The sequence below is a fragment of the Mesitornis unicolor genome, unplaced genomic scaffold (genome assembly GCF_000695765.1).
Source record: "Mesitornis unicolor isolate BGI_N332 unplaced genomic scaffold, ASM69576v1 scaffold2707, whole genome shotgun sequence".
Taxonomy (NCBI): domain Eukaryota; kingdom Metazoa; phylum Chordata; class Aves; order Mesitornithiformes; family Mesitornithidae; genus Mesitornis; species Mesitornis unicolor.
The window spans coordinates 15,649-41,040 of record NW_010198261.1 but is presented as its reverse complement, the minus strand read 5'-3'; the positions used below and the strand labels follow the sequence as shown (position 1 = coordinate 41,040).

Sequence of the window (25,392 nt, the reverse complement as noted above, 5' to 3'; positions counted from 1 at the left end):
ACACTTAAGAATTTAACTTAGACTAGAAGCACCTCTCTTGAATTATTTTTTTTTTTGCTCATAAACATTCTTCTGCAGAATCAGGATCCTGTACTCTGATTCTTGGGAGGTTAAACACTTCTAGCAATTAACTTAGATGGTGTACTGCCCTGGTTTCACTGGGATAGAATCAGAGAATCATGGTTTTTCATTCAGGAAAGCTGCATTTTTGAGAAGACTACAACACACCAGTTGATGGGAACAAAGCTGGCAAGACACTTTATTTTTTTGCCAGTCCTGATATGCAGGTTGCCACAGTGATCAAGGTCTGCAGCAGTTTGAAGTAGCCAGGTGCAGAAGCTAGGGAGAGCAAAAAGCCAGGGCAGCTGACCCACACTGGCCAATAGAATTATCCCATACCATAAACATCACGCTCACTATAAATCGCAGAAGTTTGCAGGGGATGGTTGTCACTCCTGGAGGGTATCGCCTGTTGTTCTGCTCCCGAGGCCTCCCTCTCGTTGTGACCATTGCGCTCTCGCTGGAGCTGTGGCAGTCGCAGTGTGTGTCACCTTGCAATCACTGCTCAGAGAGCACAGCTCATTACCCCTATATGAGCTGAGTATAATTTTGTGTACTTTATATTAATATTGGTATTAGTTTCTCATTATTTTATCAAATCTGGTTTTATTTCAACCCATGGGTCTCCTTTCCTTTTCTCTATCCTCCTCAGGTAGGGAGGGGTCATCAGGTGATAGAACAAATGTCTAAACAAAACCATGTACACTTAGGCAGGAACTTAAACTTATACGTATTTTCACAAGGCAGTGATTTTAAGAATGAACTGCCCAGAATAGTAAGTTTAATGCAATTTAAAAATGGAACCTTGGGAACAACTGTGTATGCTCCAGGTCATGGTATACCACATGACTAATATGAACAAGAAACCCTTCAACTTGGTTAACACAAAGCTTAGGACCTAGCAGAGTGCACGCTGGTGACCCTGTAGGACTTCTTCAGTACACTTAGGAGGTGTAGGAACTGAGATCCTGAGAACTTAGGTCATGCAAAACAGGGGAAAGCAATAGGCATAGTTCAGGTGACTTAAGTATGTATGATAATCATAGAATCACAGAATGGTTTGGGTTGGAAGGGACCTTAAAGCTCATCCAGTTCACCCCCTGCCATGGGCAAGGACACGTCCACCAGCCCAGACTGCTCCAAGCCCTGTCCATGGGCACTGCCAGGGAGGGAGCACCCACAGCTTCCCTGGGCAACCTGGGCCAGGGCCTCACCACCCTCACAGTGAAGAACTTCTTCCTAATATCCAGTCTAAATCCATCCTCTTACAGTTTAAAACTATTCCCCCTTGTCCTATCACTACCCACCCTTGTAAAAAGTCCCTCCCCAGCTTTACTGTATCCTCTTCAGGAACTGGAAGGCCACAGTAGGGTCTCCCTGGAGCTTTCTCTTCTCCAGGCTGAACAGACCCAACTGTCTCAGCCTCTCCCCACAGAGGAGGTGCTCCAGCCCCTGATCATCTTCATGGCCTCCTCTGGACTCGCTCCAACAGCTCCATGTCCTTCTCACGCTGGGGGCCCCAAAGCTGAACACAGCTCCAGATGTGGAGTAGAGAGAGGTAGGTTTATAGTAGGTTTCCTCATATCTACGATTCAACACAAACTTTGGTTTGACTCATCCTAGAGAAGTCTTGTGTACTACAAATACCCCAAAGGGCAGCTGCAGGCCTGAGATGCACCAGATGAACTCATGGTAAGGTCCTTCTCCAAGACTTCCATTACAGCAGCGTGATCCATATTGTCTACGTGGGTACACTTTGAGCAACCCCTCTTAGATTAACAATACACAGCATTCTTTTAAAAGCATAAAGTCAGCAGCAGCCGACAGTGCTGAAAGAATCCTTTAGTGACCTACGATGATATGAACAAAACTCAAAGGTTTGTTAAAGTTAATAAAATGAAGTCTTAAGAGTTAACCTTCACTTGCACTATGACTTTGTTTCCAGTGCTTTTCATGAGTGGTTTGTTTTCAAGCACTCCTTCCTTGTACATAAGAAGAAGTTTAAGTGGTTAGAAAATGAAATGGAAGCAGTCAGGTTATCTGGAACAGCATGATCGGTTGTTTTTAACAAAAATGTACCTTGGCCAGAACGTACTAAATGAGTCAGGGCTCCACACAACTCAACTCGCTGTGTATGTTCCTGGAATAACACAATTCCATTTGTTCTGCAAAGAGCTCTCTCCTTCACAGGAAAAGCACCATTAAACAATGTGTTCTTTAAATCAAAGGTGAAAACTGTTTTCTTCCTCTTCTGATGTAAGATGATCTAAAAGATTCAGAAGAAAGTATTTCATGCCATATAAAGGCAGAAGAGATCTGTCAGTCAGGCAAGAGATGCAGTGCCAGCTTTGAGGAACACGCCAGCTGAGACACTTCCCAAAGCCGAGTGAGACTGGAAACCTCCTATCAGAAAGTGAAGCATTACATCCACATAAAAAAATTCTACTATGGAGCAAGAAATACAATGAAGAAAGCAAATGCCAGCTCAGTCTCTCATCTTTCTCACAAAGAACTTATTTAGGTTGTGTTGATTCCCAGATTCCAATATCCCAAATACAGTACAGATACATGTTCTTGCTCTTACTGGTAGTGAGACACACACATCCTTCATCTTCATGAAAGTCCACTTAAAGAACGAATACAGGTGAATTATCCATAGAAAAGTCTAAACATGAAATAAGCTAAAACTTTTACAACAATGGCTAGCAAATTAATACACAATGAAACTCTAAACTGCTAACAGAATAAAAGAACTGTTTGTCCAACATGAAGGATCTAGAGAAAGTATGAGCAAGTGCCACCTTTTGCCCAGGGCATGTGATCTTTGTACTCCCAAAGTTATTAGAGCTTCCAGAAAGCTGTCTCTAATTTTGCCAACTGATACCCAGCTTTCTCTTTTAAGCTCTCCTCTTTGGCACGGAGCACTGCACATAATGGAAGACTCAGACATCCAGACGCGCTCTAAAGCGTTAGATGATACAGCATGAAAAAAAAATAAATCATAAATTAGTGTATTTCATGAACATGCAGGTAGAAGCTTTGTGACTACCCAGGGCAAGTTACAACTTTTCTCTGAAGTGCACTACAGTGAGGTGAAAGAAAAAAACCTCTCCTAAGGGATCAGGAGTGAACTTCTGGCACTCCAGGATGAATTCTGCCTTCAGTCTTTATTTTTATAAAAGATGCAGCATTAAGATTTCAAGACAATTGTCTCCAACTTTTCAGTTATATCAATTTACAAGCTACGGAACAAGGAGTCACTGAATTGGTTGAAAAGCACTTCAATGACTTAACGGACAGTTCAGGTGAAAGACCCTAGGAATTTGGTAGTGTAGGAGAAACCAGTCAAATAATTTGAAACACGGAAACTCCAATCCCTTTGCTTCCTGCACTGATGTTGCTTTCTTAGTCTCAAACTTGCCCTTTAAGACTGTGACCTAACAGGTCAATCCCAGCTTGAGAAAAGGGGAATACAATACATTCCTGGAAACGGGTCTCACACCCTTTCTGAATGGCCTCTTTCACTTCAGGAGTTTCCCAGGACAACGGTGGGCAGGTCAAGGCTTTCTCAGTTTTTATGTATTACAGATTCCTTTAACAGCAAATCACTTCAGAAGGGAGAACAAATGCTAAGTTCAGAAAAATAAAGGCTTCTTGATTCCAGTCAGTACTCTTCAGGTCTCCAAAAATGCTCAACACCTTACCAGAAGGCTGGAAAACAGCAGGGAAGGAAAGCAGGAAGAGCTGCTGCAGTTACTGCCGTAACCAGACAACTATTTTTGCTTTTTGATCCTTTGGTGAAAAGGATCAACCTCAGGGAGAGGTAAGAAGACAGGAAAGAGGCAAACAGAGGAGGTTGCAAACACACTCCCCTCAGTGGGAAATACTCGCAGACCTAACTATTGCCTGATGAGCACATCAGCCACAATATTCATCTTCTCCAGGATATGAAATGAGAAAACCTACAGCGCATTCACCTCTGTCCACATTATTAGGAAGTAACCCATCCTGAAAGCTTACAGATCTTTTAATACAGTAAAAAAAAGGAACACAAGGAAGAAGATATCCATTATGTAAGCACCATGCCATATATCTCTGGCATGACCTTTCTTCACAGGTTTTCTTAATGAAAGGTATTCAGAAACCAGTACTTGAATGGCCCAACAACCCCTCTTAGACATCTCTCCTAGCACAGCAGAGGTCTTCTCCCAAAAGCCAACATGCAGGAGTTGTTTATGGCTCAAGGAAGCCTTCCAGTCCCAAGTTATACTACTTGTTGGACTTTCTTGGGCACGTCTAGCAGTTTATCACTTCACCCACTGGCTTTACCACTCTGCACAATGCAAACTTGCTATGTTCAACATAGCTTGCAATGGTAACAGCCAACACAAAACCACTCTGGTACTCTGGTGTTATTCTGCAGGGGTGAAGGCTTAAATCCACGGACACAGGAGACAACTGCACCAACTAAGGTCATGTCTAGACAAAATTCCCAGGTAGAGAGAGGTGATCCTCCCTCTCTACTCTCATGAAAGCCTACTCATAGTACTGCATCCAGCTCTGGAGTCCCCAGCACAAGACAAACATGGGCCTCTTGAAGCAGGTCCAGGGAAGGGCCGTGGCATGGCTGAAGCACCTCTCCTACGGAGGTAGGCTGAGAGAGTCGAGGTTGTTCAGCCTGGAGAAGAAATCACTCCAGGGAGACCTTATTGTGACCATCCAATGCTTAAAGGGTACTTATAAAAAAGATGGAGAAAGAAGTTTTATCATAGTCTGCGCTTACAGGACATGGGGCAATGGTTTTAAACTGAAAAAGGGTAGATACAGATTGGACATCAGGAACAAATTTTGGGGTTTTGATCTTTGGTTTTGTTGTTGTTGTTATTTTGTGTAGCGGGGTTTTTATGGGTTTTTTTTAGTTGGTTGGTTTTTACAATTAGGGCAGCGAGACACCGGCACAGGTTGCCCAGAGAAGCTGTGGATGCCCCATTCCTGGAAGTGTTCGAGGCCAGGTTAGACAGGGCTTTGAGGAACCTGATCTAGTGAAAGATGTCCCTGTCCATGGCATGGGGGTTGGATTAGATGGTCTTTAAAGGTCCCTTCCAATCCAAATGATTATGTTTCTAATATAAAATTCCAGTTTGGGCACAAGTGTACTGATCATATTTGCCATGTCCAAGTGTTCTCCTTCCAAAGTATTTCTTCTATTGGCAAGTCCAAATTTAAAGTTGTAGCAGCTATCCTAGTACCAAAACAGCCAAGGCACTGTCTTAAGTTTCTCAAACTCTGATCTTGCTGAGAAGAGAGAGGAATTTCTCCTCTCAAGATAGTTATTCTTCCTCTCAGCACCTGCTGAAAGAATTTCAGCTCACATTTTTCAGAAGATCTGAAACACATAGACAATATTACTGTCATTTAGGGTACCACTGGACATTATCAGACTGCACCACCAGGTAAAATAAGAGTTCTGGAGCAGCCTGTACATTTTTGGGGGGATAACTTAGCTACACAGACAAAGCTTTTTTTCTTTGTCTCTTTTCCATGACCCTCAGGCTCCTTTCTTCCCTTCAGCAACAGAGATATTAAGTCAGTTTAATAGTTCTCATACCCATCTCACTTTTATGGTCCTGCCCTACTCCTGTGTTTGCGCCAAAACAGCAGTGTGTGTGGCCACAGAATGAGTGAGATCAAGGAAAAAGTCTGGTTAAGAGAATTTTTTCAGTTGTGGTTTGTTTTTTTTTTTTCAAGATCAAATTCCCAACTTATTACATGACCCAGCTGCACACACAGCTATCACAGCCAGGATACGGAGACGAAGCTGCTTAATATTAGCACTGCAAATGAATTGCTGTGAGGAGAAGTGGGGATGTTTACAGTTATTTTCCTAGCAACGATCTGTTGCCCAAACCAGTATTACTTCACAGACAAGCATCAGTAAAAGCTATTATAATCTTCGGCCATATAGATCTTTTTTAAAGCTGAGAAATTCTCTACAGACAACAATTACATGAATACCATTACTCCCTGAAGACCACACTCCAGTTCACTGCAGCCAGCAAATCTTTCATTGCAAAGGGAAGGGCAAGAGAAACCAGGATGTGTGCCATATCAAAGATACAAGGCACTGCAAGGAAGAAACACAGCTTTAGGAGTGGATTGGAAGGCCTATTTTGGTAAAGCGAATAGATAAGTGGTGATGGGAGGCAGCCAAATTAAGATCTGTCCTCACAAATGTTGTGTTGTCATTTAAACTGATGCTGTAAGAGAAGCCATGTTTGAGTAGTGCTGTACAGATGTCAAACTGTCCTATTTAATAATGATTTTGGGGCTCACAAGAGCCATAGCATTCACTGACTCTGGCACAGAACCACCAAATAACAGAGCGAAGGGGCTCGCAGATTAAGGTGAACGATGCTCCAATTTAAGTGGCCTCATACACAAAGAAGCACCAGGCTCACGTTATATGGGACAAGTCTTTTGAAAACTGTATCAAATAAAAGGAAAACAATGAGAATCATTTGGCAGGGAGGGGCAAACAGGAACGGGCAAAGTTCAGGAAAAGCTCCCAAAATACTAGAAAGAAGCATACTTATTTTTAATTGAGAATGCTCCTTTGTTTCTTGCTAGAAGTCACCACAAGAAAATACTTGCCTTTTATATACGAGGACCATTAATTTTGTTAAGGCTGCAACTAATTCAGCAGACATAGTTCTAGCTAACACCCACATGCTAAATGGCAGCTACCAACTTCTTCCAAAGGGGCAGCATATCTACTTTTCAAAAGTCCTCTCTGGACTCAACAGGGAGTAGTGTACCATCAACAGAAGTAAAGTGTACCATCTCAGAGGCCCTCCTGAAGAAATAATGGAAGTATCTTGCAATTATGAGAGTTAACTGTCCCACTCAATCTAGGAATGCCCACAAGGATGTGCAAGAGAAAAGAGCAGGAAAGGTGACAGCAGCAAATCCTCACTGTTCAGCTCTCCGTGAATCCCATGAGCAGAAACACACGCAGTTGTCCCAGGGCGCAGATCAAGCTCAGCTGGTTGACTTCATACTGAGACACATTTACTCCCAGGTTACCCTCCTGTTGGTCCCCATCCCACCTCACAGTTCAGGCTTTCTACCTAAACTATTTTTATTTATATTTTCATTGTCACAAGCACCTGATTGTATGAGGAACACACCAAGAATAGTATAAAGTTGCCTTCTTTAAGCAATGTGCTTTTTTTTAGAATGGCACAGAATAAATGGGTAGCAGAAAGATTCAACAACAGCAAAATTCAGCAGCTTCACCAGTTCCCACCTTCCTCTTTAAAATTAGTAACATTAAAAATCACTAGCCAGGTGAAGAAAAACTTTTAAAAGACTGCAATTCTTATAAAAGCCTATTATTTTTTTAAGAAAGAACTAAAGTAGTTGTAAAATGAAAAGCCAAAGGCAGTAATACAGCCAACTAAAGTTACAAAAATAACTGCGAAGCAACTCCTGAACGGGGAATTCAGCAACACCGCTGTGAGCTACTAGACAACAATTACAATTCCAAGTGTAGAAGAAGCAATATATGTGGGATATATGTAATACTTATGTAGGGTATGTGAAACATACCTTATTGTGTCATTTCTTAAGTCTACCTATCATAGTTAAAATCACTTCAATAATGTGTATCTTGAACAAAGATGCTCTATTTGTACAAATTAACTTTGAAATTATAATTCTTATGCTTCAGTAGCAAAGTTTAATGATGGCAGAAACCATGCCTTATCTTTTGTACAGCCACATACGTTTAGAAGAGATTTTTAGGATGCACTGCAGGTGCCTTTTGCAGTAATCTGCAAGGAAAAAGGCTGGGGATGACATGCTAGGGGAAAAAAAACAACAAATATCTTTTTTACTTAGAAGAATAATAAGCAAAAGCATGCACGACGCAGTAACTGAAGGCACCGATGGAGAGAACACACATTTTTCTTCCATATAAGATTTCTGTTCTCGCTGACTGAAGGCAGCATCCAAATTGCTTTTGCTTTTTAAGCAGTAGCCATTTGTGTATTTTGGGGAGGAGGGGTTTGTTTGAAAGACGGATTTGATACACTCAGCATGCACCACAATCCAAACAACCAGATACTAAAAAAATCTCTCCTTTATGCAAACGTACCTTTAACAGTTTTGACAAAAACTTGTTTCTCTTTATTGGGGTCTTTTTCTTCTATTAGAATCCCATGGAAAATGCGCCCAAATGTGCCTATAAAGAGAACACATAATTAGGTAATATGTGGTAAAAATAAACTGATAACTTTATCAGAATTTAGTATCTATTAAGAAAACACCACCTTAAAATGATTCAGCCATCGCAGAAAGTTAGGAACAAGAGCTGTTAAGGCAGAATACCTGAATGCCCTGTTAAGTGGGCAATATATAACCCTACCACCTCTCCTTTATAGGTGGATTCTGAACTATATGCAGTAAATGCGTAACGTTTAGACAACTAAAATTTGGGGGGGACAAGTATTGGAGTGAACTAATGATAGCAACAGAACCCAGTTAAAGTATTGACACTGATGATGGGTTTCTTTGTGGCAGTTCACTCTTTGTCAACTGGCTGAACTAAAAACCCAGCTCCATCCTTTTCTCACCCAGCAGCTCTGGAATTCTCCAGTCAAAACATGTCGCACAAAGATGAAATTTTTCTGGAAATGTTCACAGGGAAACACTGGTTTCAGCCAACTTGTACACATGAAACAGTGAAAAAAAACAGTATCACATTATTCAAATGTTTCATCTCAGCTGGAAGGTGCTGGGTTTGTTTGGGTTTTTTCAGCCTCTCCACCATTTTTCCATTCACAAAATTCTAATGAAGTTATTGCAGGAAAAGGAGCTACACTGAAAGGCTGGAGTAAGAAGGGCAGCATGGTAACACATACAGAATTAACTTTTTATACAACCCAGCTTAGTAGTGCTTTTTTGTCATGCTATTGCCGCGACACAAACATGCATCACCTTCACGCAGTCTGTGCATGTGTTACTTCCCTCCCACCTTGGTTTGTCCTGTTTGATCAGGTTGAAAGGGCTGTGACAGATTAACATAACCAGGTGGATGGATGCTGGCAGGGCAGTGGATGTGGTTTATCTTGAATTCAGTAAAGCATTTGACACTGTTTCCCATAGCATCCTCACAGCTAAACTGAGGAAGTGTGGACTGGATGAACGGGTAGTGAGGTGGAGTGTGAACTGGCTGAAGGAAAGAAGTCAGAGAGTTGTGGTCAATGGGACAGAGTCCAGTTGAAGGCCTGTATCTAAGTGTGGGTCCCCCAGGGGTCAGTACTGGGACGAGTACTATTCAATATATTCAACAAGCCAGACAAGGGAACAGAGTGCACTGTCAGCACATTTGCTGATGACACCAAACTGGGAGGAGTGGCTGACACCCCAGAACGCTGTGCTGCCATTCAGTGCGGCCTGGACAGGATGGAGAGTTGGGCAGGGAGAAACTTAATGAAATTCAACACGGGCAAGTGTAGGGTCTTGCATCTGAGGAACAACAACCCCATGTACCAGTATAGGTTGGGGTCTGAGCTGTTGATGAGTAGCACAGCAGAAAAGGACCTGTGGGTGTTGGTGGACAGCAGGATGACCAGGATGGACAAGAAGGCCAATGGCATCCTGGGGTGTATCAGAAGGGGTGTGGTTGTAGGGCAGAGAGGTTCTCCTTCCCCTCTGCTCTGTCCTGGTGAGACCACATCTGCAATATTGTGTTCAATTCTGGGCCCCTCAGTTCAAGAAGGACAGGGAATTGCTTGAAAGAATCCAGCGCAGAGCCACAAAGATGATGGAGGGAGTGGAGCACCTCCCTTATGACGAGGGAGCTGGGTCTCTTTAGCTTGGAGAAGAGGAGACTGAGGGGTGACCTCATTCATGTTTATAAATGTGTAAAGGGCGAGTGTCAAGAGGAAGGAGCCAGGCTCTTCTCGGTGATGTCCAATGACAGGACAAGGGTCAATGGGAGCAAGCTGGAGCATAGGAGGTTCCAGGTGAACATGAGGAAAAACTTCTCTACCATGAGGGTGACAGAGCACTGGACCAGGCTGCCCAGGGAGGTTGTGGAGTCTCCTTCTCTGGAGACATTCAAAACCCGCCTGGACGTGTTCCTGTGTGACCTGGTCTGGGTGATCCTGCTCTGGCAGGGGTTGAACTGGGTGATCCTTTGAGGTCCCTTCCAACTCCTGATATTCTGTGATTCTGCTCCTTATTCTCCAGACTGGACACCTAAGACATTTCTCTAATCCACCAGAAAATGGTAAATGTCCAATGTACTGTTAGCATCTGCTCCATTTGTTGACGTGTAGCTATTCCATTCAAAACTTTTTTTTTAAAGACACCTACATTTTTTGTCTTACATTTAATACTATATAAACTTGATGTAGGTTCAGAACCAGGTACTACGCAAGTCCAGCCACACAAAAGGCCCCTATAGGTCCCTCCATGCGCTCTCAGACCTGGTGCTTTGCATTTCCCAACTGGTTACACCACAGCAAAAACTAACATATTAATAATTTAGGAGATTATAAGTAGGGTAAGTTATGGAAGCTACTTGACATTTATAATGAATCTCTGGCCAAGATCTGTAAAATATGTTTAAGTTCCATCATCAGCACTTATCAATTCTTGAAAATTTCACACACTTCTTCCCCTCTGAAGCTCTTTCTTTCTTAGATGGCAAGGCCTCAACTCTGCTGCGACCCTGAACTAAAATAGATGATTACTCATCACACTCTGTCTTTTAAGGTTTTGAGAGACTCAAACACTAACTGAAAGCCAATTAACTGGGTCCACATTGCAGCTTAAACCGACTGTTGACTGCATCTCCCACTGCAGGGCAGCTCTGGCACTGAACATCTGAAGTGGAGCTGCAGCACTGAGTCACTTCAAGTCATGGGATGACTCCTGACATCCCAGCTACCGGCCACAGCCAGGACAGAGGAACATGAAGCACATCCCGTGTGCAAAGGAAGCTTTTTGCAGAACCAACATTGGAGCCACCTCCTTAGAGACTGAGGCATACATTAAACAGGGGGTGTTAGCATCCTCCCATTGTTTTTCAGACAGTGATGCAAACCATTTAGCAGTTCTACCCTCAAAGGAGAAGCAGCTCAGATCTCCAGCTTCAGAAAGTTTGATTTCTCATGAGGCTCAGGAAACACGGACTTGAAGTTGCAGCAGTAAAGATTAATGACAAAAGAACCCTAAATATTTCAGTCTATTTCCCAAATTCAACATCATCAAGAACCAATTAATGTTGTACATAAACACTTCCAAAGTAAACATTAAACAAGACAGAAGAATTGAGTAATCAGTTTGGGTTTGGTTTTGGATTTTTTTCCACATCAGAGCTGTAAATGTTGCACCTGCTGATCAGATTTCCAATCAGAAGCTATGAAATTGAGATGATGAGTTCAGATGACTGAGGTTTTTGTGGACTTTGGCTTTTTTTGTTATGATTTTTTTTGTTGTTGTTAATAGAAGTTCTCCTGCACCAACTTACAAAAGTGAGTTACTGGTTACCTCACTCCTCAGCCATCTAACCCCTGTCATTCTTGAAAGGATCCGATTATTAAGACAGACAAGCACAATGATTTACTGAGCACTATTAGTTGCTCCCTCATTCTAATGAATTCTGGATACTGCCTTCTCCACCCCCTACACACCTCAAATGCAAACATCATTCATCATTCTTCTCCTCCTCCAAAGTTACGAAGACCAGAAATGTCATCTGTGATTAGTTTCAGAAAAATCTAGCTATAAAAAAAACCTGAACATATATACATAGACACACACACACACCATGTTATAGCCAACAAATGTCAGAGTCCTGTAAATACCTTCTTGGAGCACATCTTTTAGAGTTATCCTCTCCCTGGAGATGGCTATGTCCTTCACTTTAGCTTTGGCTTCCATTAGAGTGACACTTTTAAGATCATTCTTCTCTATCCGTAAGGTAGGATAACCTGAGGAGCCAGCAGAGCCAAACAAACCAATATAAATACCCTTATAATGAGAACACAAGCACATTGCTTCACCTCAGCACCACCTACAGGTATAAAGACAAGCAAACAGCATGTACTTAAAGAGATTATGTATTAATCTTAAAAAGATTATAGTATTAAACAACAAACACACAAGAAGTCATGTGAATGTAATAAACCACGGGGGAAAAAAACCCCAGGAATTCTGTATGGTGTCATGCAATCAAGCCTCATTATTAGCACCAAGTAAACAAAACTCCTCCTTACGTACTGAAGTTGATTAACACAGCATGGCACTTCCCTAATAATAAGGAAATAAAGATCCTGGTCAGAGACTGTCAGAAGATTCATTGGGGTGAGGAAGATGACTTGCCCCAGCAGGACATAACCAAAACTACCAGTGCCCTCTTCTGGCACTTCCAGACATCCAGATACACTAACATAGTCAGAAAGGTCACAATATTTTTGTACAACTTTATGAATCACCAGAAAAAAAAAATCTTTAAAAACCTGACAATTTTTTTTTATTTAAACATTATTGAAAACAAATAAATGATTGTAGGAGGACTAAGAATGCTCTTCCCATTTATTTCATGTATTTTTATTCTTATATTCATTTTCCTTGTACTACCAAATGTAAGAGACATTTGAAATGGGTGCCATTCAGGCACGGCAGCTACCACACTCATCAAGGTGATGAGGGTTTAATCACCACCACAGCCTTTGTTTGCAGGCCACTTTCATGGCAAGTCCTCCTCTCCCCTTTTACCAGAGGCTCAGTAATGAGTTTCCCAAGGGTCAAATTCAAATTCACCAAATAGTGTCACCCAGAGGGCCAACCTAAAATCCTGAGGTTGACTGGACATCAGCAGCACAACATGATCTGGAAAATAAAAATGGGAGGGGGGGGGCTGGGCAGGATGGTAAGAGGGAAAGCAACCTCAAGAATTAGTTGCATGCTAAGGTCTCTTCAAACTCTGTGAGAAGGGAACTGTATATATGCATTTATATATACATTATATGTGCATAAATTTATGTAAAATTGATTATTTATTAATGCCTCTAATATACAAAGTTTGCAGGCAGCAGTCTGACAGAGAAAGACGAACACAAATGACCAAAAAAAAGATCCCTTTTTGTTAGGGAGATTTAGTACAATTTAAAAGGAAGCAAAAACTTTCCCGAAGTTGCAGGAGTTTGCTCAGCCTGAGGTAAACAACTGCTTCCACACCTGGGGAGGAAACAACACAGCACACGACTGCAGAGCAGTCATCAGGGTATTTGTGTAGTGCTCCTTAAGGAATTGGGGTGCTCTGTATCACTGCTAAGTGCAATCAGAAGAAAATGGGAGAGACTTTTGGGTCTTATTGTTTGCTTTAAAATAAAAAAAATCAAGTAATTGATACTTACTTTTACTTAGCTCCAAATAAAGTATCTGCACTAACATTTCTACTCATCAGATTGCTGAACAAAGTCTCTTTGGCAAATTAGTATAAAACTATTGAGAAATACTATTTGTATTTCAGAAGAGAAAATCACTGGTGGCAGATGAAAACAGGAGCCATTTAATTTACATTTTTCAAAGAGGTCAGGAGTGTCAAGGTACTATTTCAGCTTGGCAGCTCCCACTCTATTGAGAGAAACAGCAACTGGAGTTTAACAGAGACAGTTTGTTCCTCTGGCCGGGCTCTCCCATTTTTCTCACGCTGCAACATAAACCCTTACCTCTCTTTAGATCTTTTAAAATGGGCTCTCCAGCTTTAAAGCCGTCTGAGTCTGGGCTAAGTCCTACCTTCTTCCAGTGCTCAGTCATGCAGACCCCTACCCTCTAAGCACCAATTTCGTGCCTGTACAGCTAGGTTACAAGCCAGTTCAGGGTCCAGAGTCAAACAAAAACCCATTACTCTAAAAAAGGAGTCAGTTTTTGTCTGTCTTGGCTCCCCAGATTGTCTTGCAGCAAGAAGATGAAAAGACTGATCCATGAGCCCCCTACCACTGAATACTCCGGTGGTGTCCAAGAAGGTCTGTAATTAGATTAACACTTACTGGTTACTGGCGTTGCGTTGTTCGGCGTGTCAGCTCGCAAGTACTGTGTCGTCTGTGTGGAAGGTTGGGATAAACCTTGTGAGCTACTGCTGTCACTAATGCTGTTGTAAAACAAAAATGGACACAAACATGACTGCTTGCCACCAATAAACTCAAAATTAACATAGCAATGTTAAAACCAGGAGATTTTCCAGGCTAGACTTTGAAAAAATGGCATTTTTAAAGTCTCTCTCATATTAAAATGTATTTCAGGTAACTCAAAAATCTTGGCACTTCCGTCCTTTGAGCATGAACAACTTCCTCCTATTTGTTTTGCAGAATTTGCTCTGTTTTCCAGTACTTTTCCTCCACTTTTGAAAAATCAAAGCGACAAAACATTTCTTGCAAGAACCACCTTGTCACACCAGAAAGCAAAATTATTACATTCCAGAGAAGTCTCGTATGCATTTGTTTTGTGGGACCAACATCCCATTGAGAACCAATGACTAAGGAAGCCTGAAAGCTGCAGCCTGAGCCGGAGAGGCACCTGTTACCCTCTGGAAAGCTTTCTCTGCCAGAGCCACCTCCTCTCCCCAAGGATACCTCTTGTCCCTCCCAGGGCCACCTACAATGAGCTTTTGAGATACTTTCTTTGGGTAGAAGGACCGCAGAGCTGCACAGAGTATTCAAGAGACAGGCAAAGCATAGCAGGATGTTTTCTGTCTTGTCCTCATAGACAAAAATCCCACAAAAAGCACTGTAATGGCCTAAGGACAAGCGAGAGAGCTTGCAGGCAAAGGCAGCACCCGTTCCCAGCTCTGATGGCAGCATGGAAGAAGCTTTTTTGATCTCCCTCGCAAAGACACACAAACATCTCCACGTTTGTTTTTTTTTAAAAAACTTAAAAGCTTCTCCACTTCTGCTGACTGCATCGGGAGAACAAAGAGGAGACAGTTTTGGGGCATAACGCTCTGCCTTGCCAAATGAGCACCATCCCTTTTGCTTCTTGGGCTGCTACTGAGCACTGACCAAGCCGTGCTAGCCAGCCTTGTAGGATTTTCAGATGTGCTTGGTGATGCCATCAAGGCCCGCTCTAAGTTTTGAAGCAAAAATTCCTTTAAAAAACAAGAAGCTAAGTCAACTCTCCCTCGTTGTACCATCATCACACATGCACCTACTGATTCTTTTCTTTAGAACAGAATCTACTAATTTTTACAATACAAACATCAGCTTACTGATTTATAGCTGGCCTTGATCTCTCTCTGAGAACCCTTTTTTAAAGCTATTAACACATTCAGTATCTTCCAGGTGTAAGGTTCCAGCGCAGTTTTTAGCACGAGGTTAAAAGCCACAGTTGGTGGTCCAGCTACTCCCTTTTAACTTCCTTTAGAGTTTTTGAATGAATATTCTCTGGAGCTGGCAATTTATTACTGCTTATTTTAACTGTTCACACTATTGCACCTACAAGCTGCTTCAATATGATCCACACTCCAGCAAGTTGCCTGGAAAGAGGCGTCCTGGCACAGTCACCGCATTAAACACGGATGTGGAACTTGCATTTCTTGCATTTCATTTTCCTGCTACGGCTGGAAACTCCTTTTGTAACTTGATCACCCACCAGCCCTACAGATTGCTTTGGTTGGCTTCCTGCTGCAGGCAAGTTTGAAAAAGGCTTTACTCCTTTTATGCCTGCTGCAAGGTTGAAAAACTACCTTTTTGGTTGGCTGCATTCTGTCTTTTAGGTTCAACTTGCTCACATTTATGAGCTTTCTTACTTTTCTCACTTGCATACTACGTCAGCTTTTTGAATGATGCCTTCTTGCTCTTAACAGCCTCCATTATCCTGCTGTTAAGCTGTGCCAACTTTCTCTGGCACTTTTTCAAGTGCCTTTGATAGGAGGTATGCAAGCATTTGCCCCACACTTTCAATACAATGTTCTTAAATAGTCCATGTGCAGCCTGTAAACTCAGCTGCCTGGCTTTAGCTTCTATTTAACAACCTTCCTCCTTTTTATTTAGTTCTGGTTTTGGAAATTAAGAGCCACAGCACTAGGATTTTCGGCCTCTTGCTCTTGGGTGGTTGTTAACCCACATGACGTTATCTTCAATTCAGAACCCCTTTACGGCAATGTTTTTGAGCTTGTTATTCAAAACAGAATCAAAAGCTGCTTCTTCTCTCACTAATTCCCTGACTAGTTGCTACACCAAGCAGTCCCAGATCCCATGTAACTTTTCTGCATAGCATCAAAGCTAAATTCTAACACTGAACCAGTTTCTCAACCAGGCACCAAAACGGCCCCTCACAGTCTCTTTGCTGCCTCCTGTGCACGCTCCCATTCTGAAAACAAAACTCCACAGAACCTGATTTTCAGGCACACGTTCCCTCTCTTACACCTTTGCTATGACACAGTTGACCATAGCTCTTACCCAGGAGCCCATCCAAGGTTTTATCAGGTCAGGAACCCTTGGGCTCAAAAAAACTGCATCACATGGCACTCTGAAGAACTATATCTGCACAAACTTCACAGAAATCATCCAAAGGCCATATTCTGATTTAAAGCAAATTCTTTAATACCTGCTAACCAGAGTATTAACATTAGATGAATTTTTAGCTTGTATCTCCACAAAAATCGAGTGGATGGAGTGGATGAGGGGACATTTCATTACACTGCTAGGCTCAAGAATTCATAGTTGACGCTATTCACACACTCTATAAATGTAGTGCTTTTCCTTTCAAATTAAAGCAAACTGCACATCTTTTAACACCTTCTATTGATTAAAAATCCTCAGCTGACAATAAGCACAAATTAACTGAGAAAAGCTGACAAGTCATTTGCTCTGATGATCAGGCCCTGAGAAATCATTATGACTTACTACCCCAAAACCAAGTGGTCTGGGGACACGAGAGGAGTAAATGGCAGAAAGAAAAACAGAAAGAAACAGAAGAATGGACAGAGATGAAGATGAAAGGACAGAGCTGCTCTGAGAGGCAGGAACAGAAAGTGCTGGAGACATCCTTTCAACAGCGGTGACCACCCACGGGCCGCCTGTTTTCCAGAGTATTTTGTTTCAAAACTGCCTCCTCCTGAACAGTTGTGTCTGATGCAGCACGGTCACAGCCTCAGCAAAGCCTCGCTCCACCTGCTCCGGCAGCCTCCCTCCACCACAGTGTTTAATCCCAGCTCAGCTGACAGCACTGCCCCTGGGGTCACCTTATGAGTCCTTTTCACAGGCATGTGCTGATTTTGTTTTCTTCTGGGCTGAAAATGCATTTGCAAGAGTGCCACATTTGCAGCTTTATAAGCAACCAGTTGTAATCCCCAGACTCTACCCTAAGGCAAACTGAACACTAGTAAATCAATCAAAATAGAGAAAACTGAAATTCAAGCTCCTGTAGAAGTCAGTAAAAAACAAATATTTTCAGTGTGCCCAGGTATCTATCAAATTTTTCCTTCAATCCTGACAGTCCCTGTAGATGTGATTCTGGACACAACTATTGTGTGTCTTCTGCACACTACTATACTGGCAAAAATCCAACAGCCACAACCCTTCCACCCCATAAACAGCAGAGCACCTCCAGCTGCTGCCCCTCCATGGTACAGCACTTACCACACCTCTGCACAGGTAGTAACAGCTACAGCTCGACATCAGGAGCAGAAATCGCAAGCTACTACAGAGTGCTCATTTTGAGACCAGAACTCCCACAAATTTGAGCGAGCATGTCCCAGAAATGAACATGAAAAGCTTGAATACATACCTGTCATCCAACTCTATCCTTTTCATGCTGTGGAGGTGCAAGACAGCCAATATGATTGCCACCAGGAATATAACAGCACAGCACACGCCTACACTGATATAAAACACACGAGTGGAAGTGGTGGGAGCTGCATTTACAGGATCGACTGAAATAAAAAGGTGAAAAGTTACTGAACCTCTCTCAAAAAAAAACCCCAACAAACAAAAGAACACACGAAAAAGAAAACCAAACAGACTCCATAAGAAATGAAATTATTATGCCTGACATGGCAGGAGGGCAGTGCTGCCATCCCCAGAATTACTCCAAGTGCCCTGCCAAATAAAACACGACTAATACCTAGACATGGGGCACTATCACTGCTTACCCACTGACCACATGTGCCAGAGCACACAACTTCAGCTTCTCCTCCTGATTTTAAGGCTATGATGGGATTCAAAAGACTCTCAATTGCAGTAATTTAAGGCAAAATTCTGCTACTGCACCCCTGCAGCAGAAGGCTGTCAACTGCACTGGCCTTCCGCTGCTGCTGAGCAGCAAGATGAGCACAGGGACTGGAGGCACGAAGAGGCAGTAGCTCTCGCCATCCCCAGTTTTAAAACCACACCACAAGCGTTTTGGCAAAACTGTCCACATTTGGGGTATTACAGAGGTTGAACACAGTCAGTCGATGATATTTCCAGCTAGGAGCAAGTAAAAGAAACTCCCTCATTCTATTCATTCAATACCACCAAGTTAATAGAACAAACTAGACAGGTCCTAAAATCAAGAAAATAGATCAGAGTTGTGAATGGATACCAGAGCCACTAAGACATGATAAAAAAATAGCTGAGACTTGAAATAGTTCTGGGGTTTGTTTTCTTTCCTCTTCTCTAGTATAGATTCCCAGTTAAAATAATTACACTAAAACACTGGGCACAGTACAGACTACCTGGGGAGTGTTTTCATAGGGAATGCTATGGAAACAGATATCACAAGTTTTTCATTTTTTATACCCAAGCTAAGTTGTACACTCAGGATTACTTACAGATAGCCTTGCTGCTGTTTCTGTCTGATGTTGGAGATTTTAATTCTGGTTCAAGCTCTAAACAGATCAGAGAAAACGAGTAAGTTTGGGACACTTTTATTATTGTAGCCCTTCACAGGAAGCCAATTTCCACATTTATAGAAAAATAAATTTGCTTTTCCAAACAGACAAGCTAACTTAAAGACTTCAGACATCTCCAGATTTCCGTTTTCAATACCTAACCACCGTATCATAAAACTCACACTTCTTTAAGACACACGGCTCAGATATAATATTTCACCACTGATACATCATGTCCATTGAGGCCATGCTTGAACCCACCCAATATCAAAAAACCCTCTGGCTTGTCCACCAAAGTCCAAAGCAGCAGCTGGTAGGAAGATGAGGTGCAGAGTATACGAGTGTAAGCTAAGACACTAAACAACAAAGATCTCACAAGTTACTACAGAGTAGAAAATAATTTCTTGAATGGTCAATAATATCCTGACCTTTTGGGAGAAATTCTAGTTCTACTCATCCTAGGAAGAAGTTAAGAGATGTAGCCATGGGCCCTGCACCTTCGCAGCTGATGCTACAGTCAGGAGTGTTTTAAAACTGAAGGATGAAAACGGTAATGCCTATTTATCTCACTAAAATGGAACAAAAGGCAGAAGAATACTCAGGTTCATGTGTGAAAGTAATCCTTTAGAAAGGGGATAAATCTTCACTAAGCTTACTACGAGCCTGGTCACTAGGAGGAGTGGTGCAAGCCAAAGCAAAGCAGGCTGCGGAGATGATGACCCTCACGGAGGATACGCAGGCAGCTGAGGCAATATTGGGGATTTCTACAGCAGCAAAGGTGCAGCCCCACTCCCACATCTCCCTTCCTGCTCCCAGCTGTGAGGAGCTGCTTCCTCCCCAGCACAGCACCTTCTGACTCCTTGGTGAGCCAGTTCAGCCTGATAAACCGGTGAAAAAGTGATCCAGGAAAGGGGGAAGAAAAATCGGAGAATTCTTCTTTTTCTTTTGTTCCTTCTTTTTTAAACTTCAGGAGGAGCTATTACAAATGCCTTGAGCAAAACCGCTAGCAAGTTCCTGCATATTTTTAACTTACACACTAAATTAAATCAGAAATCCCCAGATGCTCTATAGCAATCAACACATTAAAACAAGTTACGGACACTTATGAACCCACAGAAACGTGATCTTTGTATGAATCGCTTCTGCACAATTTAGAGAGCGGCTCTATCCGCTATCTCACACACCCTGATAACCGCACAGTGCCTACAGAGACTTCCACTGCTCATTCAGCAGCTCAATAAACTAGGAATGCGTAAGCAGTGCTGACTTCCCTCCCCAAGGACATTTTAAAAGGTACCTAGGAAAACACGAAATAGAGGTAAAAATGTCAACGTTATCAGACAGACCACCATTTTCACTAAAAAAAAAAAAAAGAGAGATACACTCTGAAATAAGAATGACCTGCCCGTAACATCAATGTGAGGAACATGAGTACCACAACGTTACATGCTAATGAACCACACTAGCTCTTCCACCCACACCTTCCAGAAGTTGATCCGTAGACATCCATACTCTGCTTTGAAAACCCAACTACTGCCCTCAAAGGCTCCAAGTAATCGAACAGAGCCAGGAGGAACATGTAAAGACAGAGGTGGCCATCCTCAAACGCTGCCTGAGAACAGGACACCGCAGCCATTCTGAAGGAGGGTACAGTTCTTGGAGTCTCCATAATAATTTTCTTCTGATGCTCATGAAAACACTTCTAGAAAGCGGCAACAGGAGACGGTAACAATTCCAGAAGAAGCAGTGCTTGCAGATTCCCAAGTCAAAGCACAGAAGAGTGAATCTGGGATTTCTGAAGTCTGCATGATCCACCAAGGTCACTTTGTACTCCAGGTCTGAAAGACCAACACCTGCTGACACTCATTAAATGGCCAATTGCAGCATAATTCGTAAACTAGGTAGGTTTTGCTGGCGATTCTTAGAATTACTCGAATATTTAGAGTGCTGCAGTTTTAAGGAAACCAGTTTCTTCCTTCCAAGCACAACAGCGAAAATGCTTTTTGCTATTTATGTAAAAAGGTCAGTTGGGGCAGCAGAACACCTGGGGAATTTGCTCAGTCATCAGCTTCTGCTTTTAACAAAAGTTCCCATTTGTCTCCAAAAGGCAAAATTTTACCTGGTTTCTTCCTATCCTCTCCAACATTTACTCTCGGGAACTGTTACTCATGTCCTGGATCATATACCTTTTCACTCATTTTTTCTTATCATACTTTATCACTAAAAGCATTTTAATATTAGAATCTTAATGTCTTACTTTTGTAGCACATTTTCCTTCGTTTGAAATTTAAAACTGTGATGTTTTTTGATGAATTTATTGTCAAGTTGAGCTGCATCAGTATTGTGACCTCAGAGTCGAGTCTGCCAGTGCAGGAGAGTTCAACACGAAACACTGCAGACAGACAACAAATAGGCATTACAATTAAGTTTGATTACTTTTCAGTCATTGTGGTGAAAGAACATTTAAATGGTAACAATTTTATGTTATCATAACATTTAAAAATTATGTTTATAATGTACATTTTAAAGAACTTGTTATTAAGAAATACTGTTTTAGCCTTCCTGCCTTGTAATTTCAAAGAACTATTAGAGCATTAAAAGGCATAGACTCTAAAATAATAGATATGTGAGTTACATTAAACATTTACAGATTACCAAAATTATATTTGTGGCTAAATGACCATTAGCCACCCATTAGCTCTGGAGTTAAAGTGCTGTCTCAAGAGATACCTTCATTATCACAGAAAACCAGAAAATTTAGTATGCTATGAAGGTTTGTTTTTTTAACAACCACTAAGTTTAAATATTAAATATTTTGGTCTCTGCAAACCTGACTAGAATCAAAGCTTAAACTAATATGACATTATTTACTTTCTAAATAATACCAGTATTATTTATGCCAACAGAGCAGACACAACAAGCCTAATTGCTCAGTGTCTAGTTTCACAAAACCCAAGACATCAATGTATTTTTAACTGTCCTTTGAATACTTGATAGAGTACAAGGAACCACAGTGGAATGCGCAAGGAATGACGATCACTTGCACACTTCCTGAAACAAATACAATTGTCCCTAGTATAATCAAAGTGGATTTCTCAGTTTTAAACTTACCATAAACTCTCTAATTTATTAACAACTCCCACACATCTTGAAATGTCATCTCTATAGACTACAGAAATTAAAAGTTGTGGATTTTAAAATCTATGCAATTGTTAATTATTATTGTTGAAAGGGAACAGGAACCTTGTGCATGTACATGCACATAAAAAAATGTCACATTTCCTTTCCAGGAAAATCTCTATGCTCCAGTAAATGAGTGGGAAAATATTATTCTCAGATTAACAGTCTCGATCTATAATACTCTTCTAGCAATATCATAACTGTTGCAGAAAGCCTGTAAACATATTATGTTTAACAGAGAAAAATCACACTCTAATGCCACACAACACAGTTTGGAAAGAAACAAAGTACCTCCAGAAACCATTACTAGTGTTAGCACTTCTGACAGGTGGGGAGTTTACCTGAAAGAGTGCGAGGAACTTCTCCTTGTAGAGAAATGTTGGCCTGGGGCGCAGTCATAGCCATGGGATTATCTACCTGAAATCCCAGCTTGTACTCAACCTGTAGCAAGAGTTCAGAGATGGAAAACACATAAGAAATAGTAACTGTAGTTTACAGTAGTAAAATGAAATGATACACATCTTTTCATAATTCTTGAAATCGAAAACCTGTATTTTATTTTCAAAGAGTGCTGGCGATTATAGGTGCCCATATTTAAATGTTTCTTATGGGAGGTCTAAATATCAGACTTCTGTGACAGTTCAGATTAAGAAAGCCAAAATAGAAGCCACTCTTGAAACCATTCTTGAAAATTCAGGGCAGAATTTAAGCATGTATTTAAAAAAAAAAAAACCCACCACAAACCTCACTTGCTGATACTTTTAAACATACTTGTTCAAAAGCCAGTTTATTAAAACCATAGGAATTTTAAAAATTTCCCTTCTTCTAGTCAGTTTTCTCAACTACACAGTCAAAATTGCTTACAAACAGTTTATTCTACTATAGACAAGATTTTGTTTCAACTATAGTCAAGATTTTGTTTCACTTAAGCAGCTGATTCTGCAAATATTCAAAAAAACTACAGGACTTATTGTAACCAAGTCATAAACTCCTACTGAAAATTCATCCTATTCCTCCACACTCAGCTGAATGAAATTGGCTTAAACTAATGGGGCAAACAAAGTTATTTTTTTCCGCATGCATTTATGTTATCAATTTATTTTTCAGTCAAGATGCCAAGGGTAGAAACATAATCCAGTTTCTGGGCTCCTGTAAACTGCACTACACCCATCCTACAAAGCGAGCACGAAAGATGCCAAGTGGTGCAGTTATGGTAAGGGAAGCAAAGCTCAAAAATCCCTATCCAAAACTGAGATATGTCCCAGGAAACTCGGGGCAGGGACAGTGCCGCAGGTAGCTCATAACTGAGGCTGTAACAACAAGGAAACTCCTTCAAAGGTCCTATTCAAATGGCAAGTTCACGACATCAAGTAGAAAGACTGGTTCGCACTGCACCCAATACCGTTGCAGGCCAAAATTCACATCTCGTAAGAAGTTATCCTTCTTACGAAAAGCAGAAAGAGGGAAGAAGGCTGGCAGAACTGGAGAAGAGATTGCAGTGGCGAAGTTGTTAAGTATTACTGTTCCTACTGCAGTCTTTCCTGTTTAAGGACAGAAGAATAACCATCACTCAAGTTTAAAAAAAAAAGTAAAAGAAGAATGAACATCTGGCAGAGACTAAACAGATCATTTCACATACAAAAACAAATTGTTAAGTAACTGGAAATCCTTCGAAATGTAAGAGCGTAAGCAATCTTTACGACAGCTGTTGCTGCATGCTCCAGCCATTGTGATTAAGTGAAATAAAAATCCCTTTCCATTTAATCAGGGCTCGGTAATAACATACTAGATGCTACTTTTATAGGTTCTTCTTGTCTCCAAACATATGTTTCTAGAAATCTGAAACACAACTGCTCTACGTTTGATTTCCAGAGGCTTCAGTTCACGACTGCCCCTTCTGTGTGTTCAATGCCCCACCAGAAGAGATCTCACAGCTTCTGTATATACACGTAGCTTGCTAGGAGCAAGAAGTATAGAATACTTCAAAAGAAATGCTTAACCTTTCTAAAATAAGAAAGGAACAGTTTGGATACATATCAACTTACTAAGTATTATTAAAAATAATTATTTTGCACCTAGCATATGCTAATTTTTGCAAGGAAAAAAGCCATTAAATTATAATAGTGGGTATTGACTAAGCAATACAGATCACGTATCACGTACTCAAACAGTTGCAGGTTCTGCCGGCTCACCTTGGATTTAGCATGCCAGCTGAAGTGGAGGTTGTTGGTCTCGCTGGGTATTAAGAGATTGAAGGACAACGCGTAGTGATTAACCACATCATTCCTCACGTATGACAACTCTGCATCAAGACCTGTAATGAAAAGGAAAAAAAATAAGACAGGGAAGAACAGCCATAACACACCAGAACAAACAGCTCCCAGTACCACCAGCTCCACTTGCATTTGAATGTTTAGGCAAACACTTCCTCAGGTCCATAAATTTAACTGCAGGTTTGGAAATCAGTGCTCATACACATCAACGTTAACTAAAGTGCTTCAAATTCTTACAAAGCAACAGTTTCAGAGAGCTACTGCAGCCTAATTAACAGGGAAAAGCTGGAATGTAGTGGAAGGAAACAACTTTTTGTACCGTCCTCCAAAAGTCATTACAGACCCTCCTGAATGTACCCCTGCCTGCTTCTGGGAGACACGAGTCCAGTTTTGCTCTTATCTACAACCACGTACACTCAAAACAAACAGCTTTGGATTGTCAGCTTGTTAACTGCAGGCAATTCTTTCTGGAATAGCTCATTTCTTGAGCTTGAGACACATAAGCTCTATGGAACTAATTTCAAGGTAATTAGATCATAACACAAAGCACACAGTGAAAGGAGGAATGACATTTGTACACCAAGTAAGACTGATATTTTATGTCTACCCTTTGCTTTCTGAACACGTTAATAAACCTCGAGAACCAAAAGACTCGTATTACAGATCACTAAGGTGCATTTTCCTAAATAAGATGCATACTCTGATATTAAAACTACTGAAGCTGCCATTATCTTTTGCTGCACACACTCCAAGGTCACAGTGAATTCAGGGTAGGACCCTACAGCCTGCCCTGGGTGTTATTAGCAATTAGTGGTAAATTAAGCACTACAAGTTAAACGCCTTCCCTGCAGCTCTAAAACTAATCCCAGCTCCATATCCTCAGGACAAAGCCATGCTGTATTTGTCACCGGTACCGTTTGGTCTTGTCTCATACAGTTTTTTCTCCATTGCTCCCAGTTCAACGCTACCCAGGCTCAGCAACGCATGGACACA

General features: G+C 41.4%; 1 protein-coding gene across 1 annotated transcript in view; it reads right to left on the bottom strand.

Annotated features, from left to right (window-relative positions):
• The window catches only part of RYK (receptor-like tyrosine kinase), a gene marked incomplete at its 5' end in the record, with an annotated part of 44,466 nt that extends 20,026 nt beyond the window's left edge, over window positions 1-24,440 (bottom strand). Inside the window, 8 exons of the mRNA XM_010189080.1 lie at window positions 8,216-8,302; window positions 11,937-12,062; window positions 14,127-14,227; window positions 17,863-18,007; window positions 18,887-18,943; window positions 21,204-21,338; window positions 22,468-22,567; window positions 24,319-24,440. Of these exons, the coding sequence (XP_010187382.1) occupies window positions 8,216-8,302; window positions 11,937-12,062; window positions 14,127-14,227; window positions 17,863-18,007; window positions 18,887-18,943; window positions 21,204-21,338; window positions 22,468-22,567; window positions 24,319-24,440 (873 nt within the window). The remainder of the gene's footprint in view (window positions 1-8,215; window positions 8,303-11,936; window positions 12,063-14,126; window positions 14,228-17,862; window positions 18,008-18,886; window positions 18,944-21,203; window positions 21,339-22,467; window positions 22,568-24,318) is intronic.
• Window positions 24,441-25,392: the final 952 nt, after the last annotated feature.